The sequence below is a fragment of the Anopheles darlingi genome, chromosome 3, assembly GCF_943734745.1.
Source record: "Anopheles darlingi chromosome 3, idAnoDarlMG_H_01, whole genome shotgun sequence".
Taxonomy (NCBI): domain Eukaryota; kingdom Metazoa; phylum Arthropoda; class Insecta; order Diptera; family Culicidae; genus Anopheles; species Anopheles darlingi.
The window spans coordinates 31,315,939-31,336,491 of NC_064875.1; the positions used below are offsets into that span (position 1 = coordinate 31,315,939).

Consider the following 20,553-nt stretch of genomic DNA (forward strand, 5'->3'; position numbering starts at 1 on the left):
TCTGGTGGAAAAGGTGAGGGAATTTACCGGGAGGCAAACAGAATTTGCGTGGAAAATCCACTTCGGTTCGGTTCGGTTCGGTTTTTTTCTAACCTTGGACGGAGAGTTTGCGACTTCCGACTCGCTCCGGAAGGTGTCCGTTGGTGGTAATTGGTTCGACGGGAAGCGTCAGACAGGATTTCTTCCTCGATTCGCCCTCATCGCTCAGCTCGTCCGCCTGCCCATCATCGTTGTCCACCGTTTCCTCGTTGATGGTGGGCGGATTGATCTGCAGTTGGTTGGTTGTCTGGATGGGTTTGAGGCCACCGGGGCCGGGCGATGGTGGTGGTGGGATCAGACCGTGGCCACCACCGGAACCATGATTGGCCGGAGATGGTGGTGGCAGCAGATGTTCCTGCTCCTCTGGAATGGTGACGGGCGAGATGGATGCGTGCGAGCGTCTCACGTCATCGGGTGTCTTCGGTGTTCGGGGTGACTTGGGTGTTTTCGGTGGTTCTCCTCCTGCGCCACCACCGGACGCCGGAAGTAGAGGCTCCTGCTCTGGCTCGTTGATCTGTACGGCGGCCGCCGTCGCCACCGCTGCCGCCGTTGGCGATGGAGTGGCAAGGTTTGAGGTCGGTGTGTGCGAGTCGACTGCCGATGGTTTACCCAAATCCGCTGTTGTGGCTTTCTGCTGGCCATGCCGTCCATTACCCGGGAAGTGAAAGGTCAAATAAATATAAGTCAGCATGATAAAATTACTGAATTTATGGCCATTGAGAAGCGGGCATTTGCGGTTGGTGCTGTCCAGGTCCAGGAAACAGCGCCACAGCTCCACTACGCCCATAACCTTGCCTGCGGGCACATTTTCACGAAACGAGAAAACTCTCTGTTAAAGAACTTCGAAAACAATGCTAAACTCGAATTTGAAGATGAGGCCCCGGGCCGGATTCAGCTGACGGTTCATTTCCGTCAATTAGCCAGCTTGCAGGCACAAAACGCCAGCGAAATCAGCGTACCAGTACGCTGGGCTGGGCGGGGGAGCTTGAGGTTCAAGCTCAATTAAATCTCTATTCGCAGTGCCGGAGTTGTTGCCGAAGAGTGTTTCCGAAATTAATTTAAATATTTGTATACCGATCAAAGCGAGTTCAACTGGCTTCGCAACACCAGCTCCGGTTGAGATTGAAAGTTTTGAAGAGCCATTTTGGTGTAGGAATGAGAGTGGGGTTTGGTCAAACTTTAATTTAGCAAATGTTTATCCCAGATGTCCGTCTATGTCTTTGAAGGTTTTTTTTTGGTTCTAACAAGATCGCACTTTTGAAGTTATTTTTATTCCGTTTCCAAAAACTTGACCATCCGATTTGCTCTCTTTCTGGATAATTTTGTTCCACGGCGACTCATTTTAATAAATGTCAGATCTTAATAATGCAGTTGGTACAAAAAAGTTTCTCTTTCGTGATTTTTTTCATTTTCATTTCAATTTTTCAATGAATGTTAACATTTCATGAGTCACTTGTACTTTCTACTACTTGCTCTACACAGTTTTAAAAGTTCATAGCGGTGTACAGAATGTGCTAATAGTCTTCTTAGTCTCCGCATATCATATCGAAACGATTTGACGATCGGTTGATAGGTCGGCAGCACCAGGAGAGCGTGAAGATTGTTTTCTAGGCCAAGGAAAAACTATTTTCCTTCCTCGTGGCTTGGAACAGTACAATTAATTTTGCAATACTCTATCCCCTTAAGCTCAGTTTAAGGTATACCTTAAGTTTGATTCGGCTAGAATCTCAGTCAACTGATAAATTGTCCTATGTCCGTATGGAATTGAAATATTGCATTCCTTCTGGACATAACTGCCTGTCCAAAGTCAAGATAAATCTTCTCTATACGTTTGTTGCACCGAATCAACGGCAGAATATTTTTTTATAGATATTCCTTTTTGTGCAAATTTAGATCAAATGTTGTCACAAAAAGAATCAAATGTGATCCATATTTGCAGACCCTTGCTATATTAGTATTCACGGGCAAAGTCGGACATGTTATCGAACATTAATCAACAAAACATTTTTATGTAAGTTTTATACTCAATCAAAATACATCCTTTGAATTTGGTCGGCCTATTTATGCATACAGTAGGTTTGTTAGGTGCTTTTGTTGACAAAATCACGCTTACAGATCCCAATGCCTATAATGCTAATACTTTTAATGTCTCTACTATCAATCATTAAAGTTGAGTTGCGTCATTATCTAATAACTCTTACAGTTCTCCGCCTGTGTATGTTTGTGGAACACTACAACACTTTCTACCTGCATCAATAAAATCCAACAATCCAACACTCCCAAAACCAGATTCCAGATATTATATTCCAGAAAAAGATTCCAGATATTGTATTCGAAGGAATATGTGCACCGTGTGATCTGACTCGAAACAAAAGCCAGAACATTTGACTTTCAATAACAAGAGATTGGAAACGCGTGCCGCCTTTTTGGTCTTTTTGATTAAACCAACCTCTAAGCAAAAGAAAAGAATAGCGATAGCAAACTTCATGTGGAACTTAGACTTTACATCGCGCAGTAGTATGTTGCAGGTTTTTGTGTAACATAGAGAAGAAGAAGTTTGTTAAAGTCTTCCACCAATCCCCCAATCTATCCCAGCCTTAACACCAAAAAAACCGAGGAACAAAAAAATCAAATTTCTCTGCCCATGCAGCATTCTGCATCCGGTTCGGACCATCTGCCGGTCGGTGGTAATTTTGATGTTTGCCTTAGACAAACACTTGCCGAGGGATTAAATACCCCAGGTGTTGTTGTTAGCCAAGATAAACCCCGACACTGGCGAGGTGACACGCACCGAAAAAAAAAAAAAAATACGAACGAACGAACTTCTACATAAAAGCCCACCACTTCCTACCTTTGGTGGTACGATGAGGTACGTTTCAATTTTATGATCCGCCAGGTAGGACTCCCTGGAGGCGCCTCCACCGGGCTCCACCTCGAACTTGTCGCCGAGATAATCGAGCGTTGCTTTCGTGATATGCACTCGGCTGGCGTGTCGTCGGTTGTATTTGGAGAAAGAATGAAAGAAAAACAAAGTTAATAATGAGTCAGAGAAGTGGGCCGAATCCCTTTGCGAATACCACAACCAAATACACACACGCACACGCACATATACTGACACACATGGACGCAAAGAGATGCTTGGTCATGGGCTGACGAAGCAGAAGATGTGAAGATGTGCCAGCAAGTCGGTGGTGGTGTGGCCAGTGCGGTGATGGTACCACATGCTAACGATTATGTTCTTACCCAGCAACGCCGCCACTCTCCATATGGTTGGCCAGGGTCACGTCGTCACTCCAAACGTCGAACTGCCACTTGCGGAGCCCCAGCACACCGCACAGAACGTTACCGGTGTGGATGCCGATTCGCATATCCACGTTGAAGCCGGTCGCCTCACGGACGAATCTGGATGACAGAAGCAGAGAACGAAGGGATCGGAGGAGGTGAGATGTGGTGAACAGAGCAGAAAATATGATGTTCGTGAAGGATTGATGGTTCAGGCGTTCGCCGTAATTCAATTTGCTCGGGTTATTACCGTCAGACGTAAGGGAGTGAGAGAGAGAGAGAGAGAGAGAGTGCGAGGGCGACAGAAAGAGATATGGAAATGTGGAGTCCCATCCTTGCCTGCCGGGAGTAAGTCGTCGGTGAGCAATCGATTTTCGGGCTCCCCATCCTTTAAGATCCGATGGATCTTGCCTTAACACATTCTGATGATGGCTTTGTGTCAATAAGTTAAACCAACATACACACAATGCCCGTTCTTAGGGTGCATGACCACGATAGCAACTTGCCGTTAAGAACTGGCAGATAGACTTGTTGAAATAAGGTTGCTCTTGTTGTCCGTCACGTTTAATATTGAAGAAACTTTCTTCCAGATTCAAGTTGCTCTTGTCCAGCTCGATTGGAAATTCTCTGTCGAGAACTGCCCAAGTTCCTGTCTATATAAGCTCCCTACAAGGGCACTTTAATACTCTTAAATGATTAAATCTTTTGATACCATCGTGAAAGTATAATTTTCGAAGACGGAAATTAATAGATTCAATATTAACTAAAATTGTTGCCAAAATCTTTATCAGATCACAGCTATTCATATCTAAAGAACAAACACAGTTCTTACTGTTTTATTTAGACATTTAACCCTGCAGTTGGGTTAAAAAAAACTTACGTTAATTGGGGTCGTGGACCATTTGGTCTATAGAGCATTTTCCATGAACATGGCTATGTAAACGATTGAATTTGTAATGTTTTGCTTTTACAATCAAAGTATATTGAATTATTTGGCTATATGTGTTATTATATGGGTTCAGTAAAGTACAAAGAGTGGCATGTTGGTTCGAAATCCAACTCCAACGAACGAATTTGGGCGCCAAAATTGACTTAGATGTGAGAAAATATGACGATAAAAAATGTGCTGTATGTGGAGTATTTGTGTGTAAAAAAGATATAGAAAGATAATGTACCACATGTGTCACCCGAACCTTCCTACGGAATGGCTATGTTATGACTAGTATTAGAGGAAAATATAGTATTGACCAAATAGTCCTCGAACCGACTACGTAAACGTTTTTACATAGTACATTTTTCGTTCTCTTTTATATTTTTTATGAATTTAAATGTATATTTATCTACTAAAACTTTTTGTGTTTATTTACTAAAAAAATACCATATTTTCCAAATTCATATTTTATTACCATATAATACCATTAAATTTCCAGGTCGATCGGATTGTTAGTTTTGAAGATATAATAAAGAAAACGAATGAAAATTGGGCCAACATTTTTTTTCTATTGCAAAACCCCATTGCTTCCGCGGCCGGTGGTCTGATATTAAGTTTCGAATGTCTCCAAAAGTCAGTCAATGAAAGTGTCTAACGTGGCCATGCACCTTTACGCTTACGGTTCGCCGTCGGAAGTGAGATTATTGCGATACTCGCCGGTCTCGATTAAAAGGACCGGAGCTAATGAATAGCTCGCATTACTCCGCCATCGGCTCGTGGCTCGTGGCTCATGGGTGGCACATAAAAATGGGAACAATAAATTCAAATACACTCACCTTATGGCATCAATCATCTGCAGCCCCATATTGACGCAGTTCGCGGCGTGGTGCGGTCGTGAAACGGGCAGCCCGGAAACGCAGTAATAACAGTCGCCGAGAATTTTTATTCGCAGACATTGATTTTCCTGGAATTACGAACAAGACGTCAGTGCGTGTGTGCGAGAGTGCCACGGCAGGGAATTAATTATGGGATTAACATTGATTGTACGGACGGGGACGGGGTATTGAGACATCATCTTAGAGTATTAGAATAACGAACGAAGTGAACAACAGTCGATATCGATGACGTATCCTCTGTGGTTCACTGAAGCCACTTGCTTCACTTTAATTGTTTTAAGCTTTTATATCTCTCCGGTCGAACGTGATACGGAACGCGTTCCTTTAACAAGGAGTCCATCTCCACACGCTAGCTCAACTCTAGGCCCCAGCATACTCACTTGTGCGATCTGATCAAATCGTCCGAATAATTCGTTTAGTGTCTTCACCAGATCCGACGCTGTCAGCTGCTCGGACAGTGGCGTAAAGTTGACGATGTCCGCGTACAGGATGGAAACGTTGTTGTGCCGCTGCACGTGCATCTCGTGGAAGCGGGTCTGGCTTTGGCCGCCCGCCCGCTGACAGGCATCGGCCATCTTCAGCATGATGCTGCGCTTCACCTCCGCCGCAATGTAGGCCGGTATGACGCTCAGCAGGAGCTGCTCCTGCTGCTCCCGCTCGCACTCGAGCTTTACTCGCTGCTCGATCCCGGTACGCGTCCCGTCGACGGCATCGATGTGAGCGGCATCCGACATAATCCGATAGTACAGGCTGGAGATGGAGGCCGACGCCAGAAAGACGGTCTCGGCCAGCAGCTGGGGAAAGAAGGTAGGCACGTAGGCGGCATCCTGCGACAGCAACCGGTATCCGATGTGCATGATGCAGAGCAGCACGGCCAGCACCACCGACACTGGCCACGAGATCGGTAGCATCGTATGCACACCCTGGCCATCCAACCGAAACCAAGACCAATCCAGACCAAAAACCGAATTTGCGTTAGGATACGTCGTGTCGCGATGAGGAGAGAAGAGCAGAACGGAACGGATGTTATGTAAAAGCGATTTCATTCCATTCGACTAATGATTGTTATCTACCCATCACCGTTTCCCAAATTGCAGACCATTGCCGTGAGCACGAGGCGAACGATGAGCGTTTGGCTCGTTAGTCCAGATGCTTGTTGCTGACGGAAGCCAACGGGCTCGATATGGGACTCACGAGTGAGCTAATTAATTACCAGTCACCAAACAACCAACCGACGCTAGACAACGGTCCTTTGAGGCCGCCCAATTAACACCGTGTTAGGGTTGGGCCGGTTACTGGTTGATGATGATGAGGCGCTAAAGCCAAACATAGGAGCCCGCGTATCACTTACCAACCCATTGTGCCAACCGATAAATGGTTGCATGCGAATGACATTGGACAGTCGCCGGTGGTTGGTTGGTTTGGCCTTTGAATATGGAAATCTTCCAACATCCGTATCTTTGGCATGAGCTTGTTAATTGAGCACAAAACGACGGGCAATTGCAACAGTCTTTTCCAGACGCTGACGTTTGTGCCATACAATGTTTATCCGATAAATTTTCCAAAACATTTCTTGGATATGGTAATGGGAAGAAACAAGATTAGTTCTCGTTTGTTTTCATTATTAGCATTTTAAGTATTTAAAAAAACGCTGATGAAAAAACTTATCATCAATAATTAGCACTATGATCTGTCAAAATGACAGTGTATTGTATTACGTTCGTGTATGCGTGCAGTGCAATTATTTCATTAGCCGTGGCCACACGGGGCGAAAATTTGCGCGCAAATTTGCACATTAATGCCAAAATGTTTTCGCTTCGTGTGGCAGGGGTAAAAACCCTAAAATTTATGCCGAAATGTCAAACGTATTGTTTTCATCTGTGTTTTGGCCGCTGAAGTTGATTTCCGAATAAATTTTGCAGTTTTTAACGATTTTGTTGCTGTTGCTGTTATATTTATATTAAAAATGCAAAAACAATACGAAAAGAACCTACATTTTCGTAAATAAAGCGTTCGATAGCGTCAAGGGTTCAGCGAAAAAGTCCGCGGACGTATAAAAGTTTGACAGCGTGTAAGGGTTAAGCGAAACCGTTTTGGCATTAATTTTTTCGTTTGCGCTAGGGTTTTCGCCCCGTGTGGCCACGGCTATTGTATTATAACCTTTTTTTGTTGTAAAAGTCGCGACATATTTATCCAAGCTGTATCCGGGACTTATTCATCTATTATTTGTCCTTGCGTCTATTCAGATTATCTGAAGCTGATTCTGCATCATTCTAGCGTTTACAAAGATTATCTACAGTTCCAGAATGTGAGAGTGTCATTGAGAAGCGGTATTTGGCTCGTTTTTCCTTGCACATTCTTATCGTTTTATGTGTCTTCTATGTCATTTTACTGTTCCTAGCAACGGAAAGAAAGTTTTCCAACTATTAGTTTCTTTTCCGATATTTGACATTCACAGATATTGGTCTGATAATCAGATGGAATAGTTTTAAGGTATTATAAGGCTGTTATATGATCGTAAGAGTTTGCTTTAAGGTTGGCACACATTTTAGTGTGTAGTGCTATGAAACTAGTCGATGTTTAATGAATTAAAAGTTCGGTGTTTAGTCTCTTTCACTTAACCGTAATTTATTTATGATTACAAAAACATTTTCATCCCATATGTGGACATAACGGATGATCAGTTTGCTAAAAACACAAGCATTTGTAATGCTATATTGTATTTAGTTGCAATAAAAACATAGCTTAAACCAGCGGCACTTAACTGTTAATGAAAGATGAAACGTCCATATTCTGGCTACCTTAAGACTCTGTAGAAACACTTACCAAAATCAGTGCAAAAAGCGGCAACGGGGCAAGCTGAGCACCGACGAACGTTGATATAGCCCCGATGGTGCCGGTCGTTAGAATGGCGAACGACAGCGCGGCCAGCGGTGAGTTCATCACCGCAGGAAACTGCAGGGCCACCAGGATTCCACATAGTACCGCCGATGCACCACCGAGCAGCGCTAGATCGGCCAGAATCTATAAATCAACTGTTTTCAATTTGGATTTCGATTTTTCTCTTCCAGGGTTTTGTGTGTTTATGTTTTTTATGGTTTGCCGTTTGTGAGTTTGTGACATCGGCCTGTTATTGTAGACGTTTGCTTGTGTGAGGTTACAGTTACATATTACACAAGGGACACCAAGTACACACAAGAATACACACACAGTACATGCACGCGCGTAGGACATTGGGGTAGGGAAGATGTAAAGGGAATAGTATTTATAAATCGAATAGAGATAGAGACAGTGAACAGTGAAGAGAGAGAGAGGGAGAGAGAAAGAGAGAAAGAGATATAGAAAGAGTCAGCCATTGATAGAACAGATCCCGGGAATTGTAAATGGACAACCGATACGGGAAAAAAGAAAAAGGAAGGAAAAGGTTGCGCAAAAAGGAAATTTGCCAGGACCAAGACAGAGTGTATACTAACTAAAAGCCATTAAAACCTCGATAGTAAGTACTGTAGCCGGCGGTTGGTTACGGTTAAGGAGTGAAATACTGCAGCAAAGGAGCACATCAACGGGAACGCAACAAACATCGAAACATCGACACAGCCACATCATGGACAGACATGTGAATGTGTAAATGGGACCGCGCTTACCGCTTCGTGGAGTGCACACAAGACGATGGAGACGATGCACGAAAGGATGGATATTCCCAGGCCGGTGATAAAGAGCGATCTTCGCAGTCGTTGCCGATAACGTGTGTAGAGGTCATCGAGGTGAGAGTTTTCTGTGGCCGAGAGAGAGAGAGAAGCCAAGTAGCCGTAAGTAGCGAAACGAGCGAGAAGAGGGAGAGAAAAAAAAGTAACAGTCAGCTGTATTGCAGTAAACACTTTCCATTTCCTTTCTGTCCACCTCTTCACCCACCCACCCATCCACCCACTCGCCCACAAGCCCGCCTGCTCGACACACCCTTTGCAGAATAAGTCATCAAGCGTCGGAGGAAATCGAGATTTATGCGATGTGAAATGACGAAATTACTTCGATTTCCTTGCCCGAATCACGACGTTCCGGCATTCCGGCGCTCGGACACACGTTCTCCGTGTGTAGGTGGTCAATCAGAAGCTGTCATCGCCTTCAGAGTACCTTCTTCCATGCGTCGGCCAGCCGGCCAGCCGGGGCTCGATCCACACGAGATGAGATTGGGGCCATCGCGGTCCTCACTGAAGTGGAAATGACAACGGTGGGCCGCCCTTAAATGGACTTGGCACAGGAAGAGGCGAACCATCCACGACAGAGAGAGATAGAGAGAGAGAGATGGAGAGCAATATATTGCAACTTCACGACAATCACCGCTCTAAGGCCCGTGACGTTCGATTGCGCCATAGCTTAGTGCCGACCGTCATCAGGAGCAGGATTTAATGACAAATATCCGTCGGAATCAATTTCGTATTCTTACGTTTGCTTTCATTTGGATTGTTCCTCGGTTCCACGGTTCGATTCAATGCTTCTAATGCCATTTCCGGTGCCAAACGGTTGATTGCATTGATTGGGAAATTTCATTCAAAATTAGAATCGGCGCTTTGTGAAGTCGTTGCCTCAGGTGCTTTTGGTGCACGTATCGAATTTACGGTGTTGAGAAAACCGATTTATTGACAAGTAATCTTAAGATACCGTATGGTGTACATAGAAAATTGAATTAAAATATCTTTTGCCCTTTTTTGCTGACTTCTAGACACTGACTTTTGAAGTAAAACAAAGTTTGGTTTGCCATTGTGCGTTTTTTCCCCACGGTTTAGCTATAGTTCCATAATGGTTTTAAGCAGATGCGCAAAGTTTGACGATTTTTCTCGAAACTTTGAGAAATTTGTTCAAAGTATATCGTACTGGTGTCAACAAGCAAAGTTTGCGGAAGTATCTGCCAACAGAATGAATATCAGACAAGAGCAAAGTTCGCACTGCATAGAGCGCTTCCTCGTGAGTTTATGCCCAGAACAAAAGTCTCTCTCTCTTTCTCTCTAGCACACAGCGTGGATGACGCGGGCCTGTCTTGGTTGATCTTTTTCTCAAATTTCCCTTCCGGATAGCCGCCCTACCCCGCCTACCCCTTCAGCTGGTGCACTGGTAGCAAGCGAATCAAGTTTAACGATTTCCCCAGAATCAACCCCGGTACTTGTCTGTTTTTCGTATTTTTGTTTTTTTTGGCTTATGCTCATCCGCTCGGTGGCGAGAGTGGTAGCATCGTAAAGCGAAACGAGAAATGTGGTGGAAAATGTGGCTGACTTTTGAATGATTTATATGATTGCAATCAGGCTGGGTGATGATGGAACAGTTGAGGTTGGTTGGTAGAGGTTTCGACTGATCCCATACTGGGCGACCTGGGGCATTAATTGGGGATCTTCGTCTAATCAAACCTCGTTTTTGCGATGCACATCGTAAAAAGTTGGCGTCGTAATTTCGATCGGATTGCTCATTTGTCGAAAGATTGAAGGTTAATTAGGGCTAGAGTGGCTAGAGAAGTGTCTGCTTTGGGATATTTGAAGTATAACGGAATACGGCATCGAATATTGTTTTGTAGAATACGGTATGTTTATTTATCATGTTCCTTTTTCACTTAATAAACATAAAAACATGCCATCCATTATGCTGCTATTTGTCCTTTTGGTCTTTGTTTTCTGTATGGCAAATAGAAAGAGAAACCGGGCAAAACAATTGCATGATAATTTATTCCGTTCAAGTTGGTGCGGTACAGTGAAGGTATAAGCAGGGAAAACTTCAACAGCTTCCAAGTTTCGTCGCGTCCGAAACGCGCTCGGCGAATGAAAAATGAATCCAAATCGCCAAAAGGGTACTAGCGAGAGATGCGAAGGGTACTTTAGCAAACGGCAACAAAATTGTCGAAAGGACTCGCTATGCTTCAGTTGACTGCTTTACTCGCGTAAAGAGGTGAAATGTAACGAGGTAGGGTACCTTGAAGTAACTTGTATGTTACCGACACAACGTTATGTCGTACACTTGTCGTTTAACTAGCGACATCCTCATCATACCGCCTCCAAGCATTTAGATGCCAGTCCCCACAGTTAATCATACAGAGAATTTAGTGTAACAACATGTAGACCGCTGTTCATCTACGTATATTTACACAGTGTACCGGGTTTTCATTTTAACCTTTGAGAATAGAATAATAACTTAAGAATTCAGCAAACACCAATCGACTTGGATGGTTGTTTCAATAATAGCAACTCCGTGCACGGAACGGTTTCCACACAACACCGTTCGCATTATCACGATCAGGTAGCTTATAACAAACAGAGACCTGCTTCGTGCAGGCTGACGGATAAGCATGTGAACTGTTTGCAAGTTGACTGACTTGATTCGACTTCGTGACTGTCAAAAGCCATCCGCTACATCCGCACGCTCGTCTCGAATGTGCCTGAAGCGTATCAAGTGTCGCAGTGAATGGGTTCCGCGCAAAGAGTAACTAGAAGCGGCCAGATAGACGGTTTCAGCATTCTGTTTTTATCCTCTATGGAATTTGCATTTATTACAGCATATCTTTGCCTTCCTATACCGCGCGCGGCGGGATGAGGTTGGCGTGCTTACGTGAGGTTTTAATAATATGTTGGAATTCAAGTACGCAAAGTAGCAATAATAACCAAGCGAATCTCTTTAAGGGCTCTACGCCGTACGGGCATAACATTCTCGGAGCGATTAGATATAACATGAAAAACAATATTCAAGAATAGGTTGAATATTTTGAAATTTGTTGCAGCAGAAGGTCTTTTCGAAAAATTTATGAATAACAGTGCAGACATTGCCATTGTTGAAAAGAAGCTGGTTTTGTTATTTGATTTCATTTTAGCTATCCCGCTTTCTTTGCCATTTGCTTTGCAATAAGATGAAGATGCTTCGCAATTTGCAAGCAGAAGCTGTAAGCTTATCAGCCCCCGGCGGGTGAAATGCTCCTAATGAACTAGTACAAGCGGGAGTTCATCGTTGCTTTCTACGAGCTTTTAATAACAAGCAGTCAGAGCGAGTACCAGCAGTAAACATTTTTGCATTATTCATGCACACCTGCGCTAGATTAATGCGAGGATGGATCTTAAAAAGAATATTAAAAATATGTAGATTCACATGTTGATTTTCTCTTTTCTTCCGTAGCTTGTATTGTTGTGTACTGTTTCTTCTTTTTTGTTGTGTACTTTGCAGCCTGATTATTCGCGAATTTTTTTCGTCATCTCCGCGAAGTGGTGCTTAGCACAAGCAGATAGTAGGTTTTCATAGGATAGGAGGATGGAAGGACATTTCTAAACCGTTTATTTCAGATATGAATGTACCTCTTATATTCATGCTACGTATGTTAATATAGAAGCATGGGGTCTGTGCAACAAGTTGCTAACTTATAGCACACAGTGAATAGCTGTAAAACCTTTCAAGGGTTTTTTTTTTTAATTTAAATTTAAGTACGTAGAAAAGGACTCCATTTATTCTTTCACCTTCAGGACTACAAACTGTAAATTCTAAGAAAGGGATGGAACTATTCCTTGACAATAAATTCATTTTTCTTCACGATAAACCAAGTTGAACATACCAGCTTAAGATTTGTTGTTGAGTCATATGTAAAAAAAACAAAGAATTTTCCATCAAGTAAAGAAATCATGTTATCGGAAAAGGTTTTTTCAGCTATTACATTTACTGTAGTCTTCCAGATAGGAGAGTCTACTATCATTTTTTTTTAAATTAATGCTCCGCTTGGTACGCTTCGTCCGTGCTTTCTGTGCTGAATGGCAATTCGCGGAACCACGACTTAAGAAATGTTATCTACGTAAACATTTCGCGCGGCAATGTTTCGTCCTTGGTGTATGATTGAATAACCACCGGGACCAACGCCTCCGGTCAACGATACTGTAGGGCCTCCATAAATGACAAACGAAAATATTCGACAGTAACAGCGAGAGCTCGAAGCAAAATGGTCGGTAATTGCCTTTTGCTTTCTACGCGCGCAATGGCAAATTGGTCGCATAATTAGATGTAAATTGGACTCCCGAAATAATATATTGCTCGCTCGCTGGCTCGCTCGCTCACTCTGTGGCCACTGTGGCCTCCTCCGTCAAGCTGTCGCGCGCGCCAAGCGACGTAAACCGTTGCCAATGGAGTAGAGCATCTTGGGGTCTACGTCAAGACATTATGCAAATTAAGTTTTATCGATTCGGTTAAATGTCGCGCATTAGTTCGGGGGAGAGTTTATAAGTGATTTTTCGCGCACCGGGCACACGCCGGTTTGCGGTAGCAATAATGTGCACTATAGGTGACAATAAATTGATTAGTGTTTGCTGAAAATGTCGCGTATTCAAATCAGACAATTAGTCGCCCAAGATCCTTTCTCCGTTTGTTTTTGAGGATGATTCCGTTTCACCGGCACTGGACAGGACTGGACTGGGTCACTAACCAGGACCGGAAAGGGAAAAGATACCGTTTTCCTTTGTAAGAAAAAAGATGTTATTAACCTGCAATAATATCTTCCATCTTGTCTTCGTCGTCGTCGCCATTCGGGTCCACTTCCATCATATCCATCGTCATGGTGTTTTTCAAATTTACGCCTTCGGACTGTTTGCTGGAGTGCAAGAGGCAAACTTGGGCACCGGCGTGGACTTTTGGGCCACGGGCTATACACGGGTCTCTAGGGTCGTCTCGTTTAGCAAGTTCCGTGGAGTGTGATTAAAACGCATATAAATAGCACAGAACTGTCGTCAGCACACCGGGCGCGATGTCGCATCGCACGTGAAGCAGAACACACAGACACACAGACACACACACACACACACCACCAACAAGGTAAACACTTTAGTTTAGTTTTGAAGAGGATGTTTTCAGGGATCTATCCCTTGCTACTGCTGCTGCTGCTGCTGGTAGAATATACCTCAACAGCCCGATGGTGGCACTACCGTTTTCATGATTTATTCGCACAAAGATGGCTGTCGTTGTAGACCACGAATTCCCTGGAAAGCAAATGCAATCCTTTCGTTAATATGTATCAAAACCACACAACATACACACACGCGCACACACACACAGGCTGGTGCCCACATGTATGTGCCCGTGATTACGGTGGCCATTAGACAAAGGATTGGTTTGCGTCGACGGAAGGGCTGATTGCCTCCCTCTAGAATCCACTTTACAATCCACTTCATTTCACCCGCCACTTTCACATCAACCATTTTCTCTCAACATTGCTTTGGTTCGTTTGTGTAATTTAATTTGTACAGCTCTTCCTGTCCCTGTGTCTGTGGAAGCTGGGGTGGATGCTCTGGATAAGCGCTTCTGCTCATCCGTGTTGTAGAATGTTTAATTAACTAAACATTCAATAAATTTCTCTTCCGTGTGAAATGCTTTTGTTTCACTTTTGTCACTAACCACAACAAACAGCACGTGCAGATTAAGTAAAAGTACATTAAGGGATTGGAAGGTCATTTTCACAGACGCTACAGTATTTTCGATTGGATTGATGAGGATTACGTCTTATGTTTCCGAATAGTCATCTGGCACTCAGAGGGCATGATTGGCATGATCGATTCAAGGCGATTCAAGTTTCGATAGGATCAACATGTCGCTCCACTTGTTGAACGATGGCACTGTAATTGCTATTCATCGCCCTATAATTGTCCCATCAGCACGAAGCTGTTAACAACAACACCTCAGGCAACTCGACCAACCTCGGGCAATTATTCACTTTTCACGTATCAAACAGGTCGCCAATTGCCCGATGCCAATTGTCACGATACTTGGCACTGCACGAACTGCACACCCTTCCGGTAGGAATCGTGGTCTCCACTGCCAATGCTATCCTATTCCTATCCATTATCCGTACTAAGGGATGACCCTTAGTTTAAACTATTGAACTAAACAGTTTTATTGAATGATTTCGAGCGCCTGAAATGCGCGCGCGTACAATGCGTCTACCCGGCGGAATCTGCACCGAGTAGATAAGGAAGTTCCTAACGAATCCATCGTTATGACGGCACCCGACGTCAGGCGTCACCATCATCGACGGTTCATTTGCATCCGCAGCAGAGGAGTCGTCGTCCAATTGCCGCTTCACAAGCGTCAACGGAACGCGCACGCGGTTCTTTTGCGATGGACACACGAGAGTAAACGTTGGCTATAAATACCCACTTAGCATGGAATGAAGCAATCAAGAAAAATGCTGTCTCCCGCTGAAGGGCAGCCCGAGGTAGAGCGACGACGGCGGCAGCAGGAGCAGGAGCACTAGCAGGCTCGCCTAGTTGGAGTCGTTATAGTGCACAGCTTGTCCGGTCTGGTCGGTAGTCTGTGATGACTTCCGAGAGCCGCCCTAGCAGCTAGTGACTTGCAACTGTCCGGACTGGAGTTTGCTGGTCTGTTTTGCTGGACGTACTAGACTGGGGTGGTGCAGCAGGTGACAGTTAAAGACTCGACGACTGCAGGCAGCTGACAATTGCACGTGATGCACACTTTAACACCACGAAGTGTCGCTGGAATGTGTGGCGACAGAGGTGTTCCAGCACTATTACACTACTTTGCCACTTTGTCACGAACTGAGCTACTTGGAGCCCTACTATGTGTGGCAGGGCCTTCGACTTCGACTCGACAATCCGTTTGGACTTTGAATGTAGAGCGGATGAAATTGCAACTACCTCGTCACCCGTAGACCGACGGTACGATACTGATACCGTTTGGCACACGAGACTTCCGGCTGAGGAGGAGGAGGAGGCTGGCCACAAAGCCAAACTATACCGCACCGCACCGAAAGGCAATCCGACACCAACTGAACCCGGCACAACGAGGAAAGTATTCGCCGTCAATGCCGAAACCGAAATGCCGAGCGGCGCCCTTCGAGTGAAGGGTGCCGGTCGGTCGGTCGGTTGGAGTGCCGAGGGCCAACGGAAAGTAAAAAAGATCTGTTGCACATACACGCGGCGTGGCACAGTCTGGCCGACCCTGCTGGTCTGCTGGTGGCTCCAACACGAGGAGACTGTGGCAGCGTCGTTCGATCGGTCGGTCGGTCGGTCGGTCGGTCGGTTGTTCCGAATCGTTGTCGCAACAAGTTCGCTTGCGCAGTAGGCGAAGCGCACCGCCAGTCGGTTGCTAGATCGGGAGTCAACCTACGCCACGCCGTAACCAAAACACCAGCTCGCCTCCTCGATAGTTGTGGTCTTGTGTGTGTCCGTGTGTGTGTGTGTGTGTGTGTGTGTAGTAGGGGAAGCGCCTAGCAGCGAAGCGAAGGGCCTCCACACCGGGTGAAGGGCGAGCGGAGAGACGGAATGCAAAAAAAGCCTCAAAAACCCCAAAACACGTGCTGTGAGCACCGAGTACCGGGGACACTACCTCGTTGGTCTGGTGTGTGTGTGTTTGGCCGTTTCGTGGTGGAAGTGCTACGGCTCCTACGGCCTGTGGCCAGAGTGTTCCGGTTTTAAACGAAAGGATAAACAAACGACCTGCACAGCGGGGGGGACGGCCAAATCGCCTTGAACTGCTCCACCGCACGGCAACGCGGCTACGTCACGCTCGTTCTCTCCAGGTATACACCGCGACCATCACAGCACGTCGGTGTTTCTGTAGGCCAGGGTCAGAGCGTGACGTTGATAGGTTTCATTCACAGTTTTCTGTCCGCTCGCCACTCGACCCCAGAGAACCGATCAATACCATCAGCCGATGCTCAGCTGAGAACTGTCTTTCCCTTGCTGTCGGTTACGGCTACCCCTAAAAGGGTCTGACGACTCTGACGCGCTATGGAGATACAGAAGAAGATACTTGTTGCTGTATGCGAAATAATAATAGTGCACTTCGAGTGCCGGTTGTAGTAGTAGTAGGAACGACGATTCGTCACTAACTATGACGCTATTAAGGAACGATATTACGAAGAACGTTCTCTTTGGACCAAACAACAGGACCAAACCGGTGCTCATTGTTGTTGTGGATCTTGATTTACGGGTACGACGAGCGAAAAATGTGGTTACTGGGATCATTATTTGCTTTCCGCTGCCGCTCATTTAGCTAATGAATGCGAGGATCCGCCAGGGGGTTTTTCGGCGAAACGAGTTAATGGCTTCTTGCGGTGCGCTCAGCTTCAACAATGTATCGGTGGCAATGGCTCCCCCTTTTCCGTACGCGCCAGATCAGCATTTGGCAGGAGGAGGATGCCTTCGGATGCCCTGGTCCTGGCAACTCATTTCACCACATGTCCTGGAGTCACAAAACCCAACACCCATATTTGCGGCCATATTCTTAATTACAAATTCTCGCTACCATCTTCTCGCTCCTCCTCCTCCTTCCACGCATCCATATCTTGCGGTGGCTGCGGGAAAGTAACGGTGAGCATTGTGATGAAAGACAAACAAACCATAACAACCCGACACCGGTTTGTTCGCGCCGGTACTCGCTCGCTTGGCAGCTTAATGAGTCCCCACCCAGGATCTTGTGCCGGTACGCTCCTCCAACCAACATAGGAGAACGATGGCGTTGATGGTTGAAGCGGTTGTTGTTTCATAATAATCTGAACTTTTGATTTTCTTTAACCTCCACCAAACTGCTGCTGTTGTTGCTGCTGCTGCTGCTGCTGTCTCGTTGTTTTAAAAGTAATGGCAGCAGACGCGAAATTACGCGCGTCAGCATAATAATATGCATTTAGGACATTACGTCGACATCCTCCACTTCTCGACCCGTCGGCTTGGGGAACTCCACAATAATAGCCCGCTTCTTGCAACACATCGGAGGCCAGCACTGAGCCGGTGCGGCGTTTTTTTTTTATCAGGGAATGGAAAATTAGCAACTTGTGTTGCGACACTTTACATACGAGCATATACGCGAGCATGCTGGAGGAGCCACCAGTCGCCGTTTGCACGTTCTCACTGCATCCCCTTCATTCCATCCATCCATCCATCATAATCAGCAACCGGCAGCTAATTAGTCTTATCTATGCAAATGAGTGCCAACGCGCGAATCGTGTCGGCTGTGTGCGCGTCTGTGTGCGTGTCAGACATTGTGTCTGGGGTGCTGGTCGCTGGCGCGAAACCCGGAGACACCATTTGCCAATAATGCCGCGCATCCGGATCCGGCTGAAGCGATGGTGTTGCATCATCAGCATCATCATCATCAGACCGTTCGTGCGTCGTTTGCTGGCTGCTAGGAGCTACACCATCTTTTCTTTTATTCCAGCATCGCAGCCACTGCAAATTGAATCAGTGCCGCTAAAGGTGATCCTAAGAGAGCACTTGCCGAACACTAACTATAGCTAGTAAAGGTTCGCTTGATGCTCTACGGTGCACTCGCTGCATTTGCTATGTTGCTTCACTTAAGCGGTGAGGTTTTTGGGGACGAATGGAAGAGAAAGACAGAGTACGCGGGCCAGGAACGGTTACTGTGCCTGTGTGCCTTTTGTTATCAACTTTCGCGACCAAGGCGGCTCCTCGTGACATAATCAAGTTTCTCTCCTGTTAATACACTGACACACACACAGTCAGACAGAGAGAGAGAGTTGAAGGGAAGCAATTGCGTTTAAATGGCTCGCAAGATGCTGTTTGGCCGTGGTGTTACTTCTGATCTCTCGCTCCCCTGGAGTATACTGGACGAGCCCGGATCGTCCATTAGTGCAATGACTTTATTTATGAGGCAATTGATTTATGCAGATTTAAAATGGCCTACTTCCATTGTTGCAAAATGAAGTTTTCAGATCGTGTTGAAGAAGTTTGGTTTTACTTTGTTGAGTGATACCGGTAGGGGTGGGTCTGAAACGTGCTGATTAGCTGCTAAAACAATGTTTCAGGGACTATTTGAGTAACGGTCTAAACTCATCTTAAGCACTATATCATGAGATTGCTTACCGGATAAAATATCATCCTCGATTCGTTCGCGCATCTCGCGCGAGTAACCATCGAACGCCATGGTTGTGGGTCTGCTCAGTTCGTACAGCATCACGGTCAGTGTGTCGCGTTGCGCGTTTTTTTTTTTCCTGTTAACAAATTACAGCACACTTTTGAACACCTGAAAACACTTTTCCAAAAAGCACTCTGCAGCAACGGACGCTCCAGAATGCGCACACTTTACGCATGGCTCTGGTTCAAGCAACTGCCAACATCATTTCACGATCGCCTATATTTTCTTCACTTGATGCTAGTAGCAAAATTTATATTGAATTAACAGATCTTCTCAATGGTATCACTGAACGTTGATTCGAACCGAACTGAACCGAATTCGCGTCAAACTCCTCACACTTTTCGTGGCGAATCACAACAGATTTCGGAAGTACACGGCGAAACACACACAATCCAGAAGTGCAGAAGAAGATAAGAAAGGGCGGCCCGCTGATTAGCAATTCCGCATTGCATACCCTTTATCTGCCGGGTCGGTCGCGGTTAGGCGTCGTTTATCGGCCAGCGCCAGTCCAAAGTTCACGAACCGCAGCCGCCGGTACGTCGTAGCGATGTCTGTAGCCGAAATTGAAACGACTGAATGATGCCAATCATTGCTCGCGTTGTTTTAATTTATCAAAACATCGATAAGATTAGCCCATACAGGCTGATACGGTACGGTCGTATGTGTAGTGCTTGGAAGAGGGTATAAAGCGCCCGTTTTGTAATGTTCAGGTATCATTTGCTGAGATGCTGAATTACTTATTCGAAGCATAAGGAGCTTGCAAAATTAGCTTAACAAACATTGCGTACTTCTGCGCAGATGAAGATATACTGGCTATCTTGCCAAAATGCTCCATAATCCATTAGCATCGTTTATTATTAATGAACGAGGTATACCCAAGAAGTATGGCCTAGCAAGATACTCAATGAGCTACACGATATACTGACACAATGGAGAGCAGTTGAAGTTATACCGCATGGTCCCGCTTCCGTGAGACACGGTAATCCTGTTCGAAGTCCGTATCGAAAGAAAGCCGTTGAACCTTATCGAAGGACCCGGACGCACGCTACGTAACGCACACCCCAAACCCCAAATGGAACCCCCCGTTGGACCGTTGCTTCCGGTCGGCTATAGCGTATTAATGATGGTCCTTAAGGCTAAACCATCCGACCATTGCTATTGGCCCCCCAAAAATACCTCTCCTGGGGAGCTGACCGGATAAAAAAGCCTCCCCTGGCCCTCGCCAGAGAAGCGGATTACTCCGATAGACCATGAATTTTCCGCTAGACCACCATTTACTCGGGGGAAGGGCCGTGGGTGATTTAGATTTATGCTAAAAACCTCCTCTCAATCGCACCCATTCCCGTTGCTCATAATCCGTAAGCAGAAGGCAGACCGGGGGGTGGAGTGGAGCCGCCGCATAGATCATAAGCGAATATGGCCACCGTGGCCAAAGGGTGGCCATCCACGAAAATAGACGCCACTCGATTTGGGGACCGCGCGCACGGCGTTCAGCAGGACCTTGATAAG

At 45.6% G+C, this 20,553-nt stretch overlaps 1 protein-coding gene across 7 annotated transcripts in view; it reads right to left on the reverse strand.

Moving 5' to 3' along the window:
* The window catches only part of LOC125956919 (adenylate cyclase type 2), a 30,063-nt gene that overhangs the window by 6,591 nt on the left and 2,919 nt on the right, over positions 1-20,553 (reverse strand). For 2 of the 7 annotated variants that reach the window (XM_049689201.1, XM_049689199.1), the window contains exons 2-9: positions 18,993-19,281; positions 8,793-8,923; positions 7,975-8,172; positions 5,529-6,071; positions 5,089-5,216; positions 3,283-3,441; positions 2,891-3,023; positions 94-673 (exon numbers count right to left, since the gene is read on the reverse strand). In XM_049689201.1, the coding sequence (XP_049545158.1) occupies positions 94-673; positions 2,891-3,023; positions 3,283-3,441; positions 5,089-5,216; positions 5,529-6,071; positions 7,975-8,172; positions 8,793-8,923; positions 18,993-19,083 (1,963 nt within the window). In that variant the 5' untranslated portion in view covers positions 19,084-19,281. Of the gene's footprint in view, positions 1-93; positions 674-2,890; positions 3,024-3,282; positions 3,442-5,088; positions 5,217-5,528; positions 6,072-7,974; positions 8,173-8,792; positions 8,924-13,640; positions 15,047-15,306; positions 15,787-15,806; positions 15,994-18,992; positions 19,282-20,553 lie in introns of those variants that run through there. The other 5 variants (XM_049689203.1, XM_049689204.1, XM_049689205.1 and 2 more) reach the window with 5 other exon arrangements.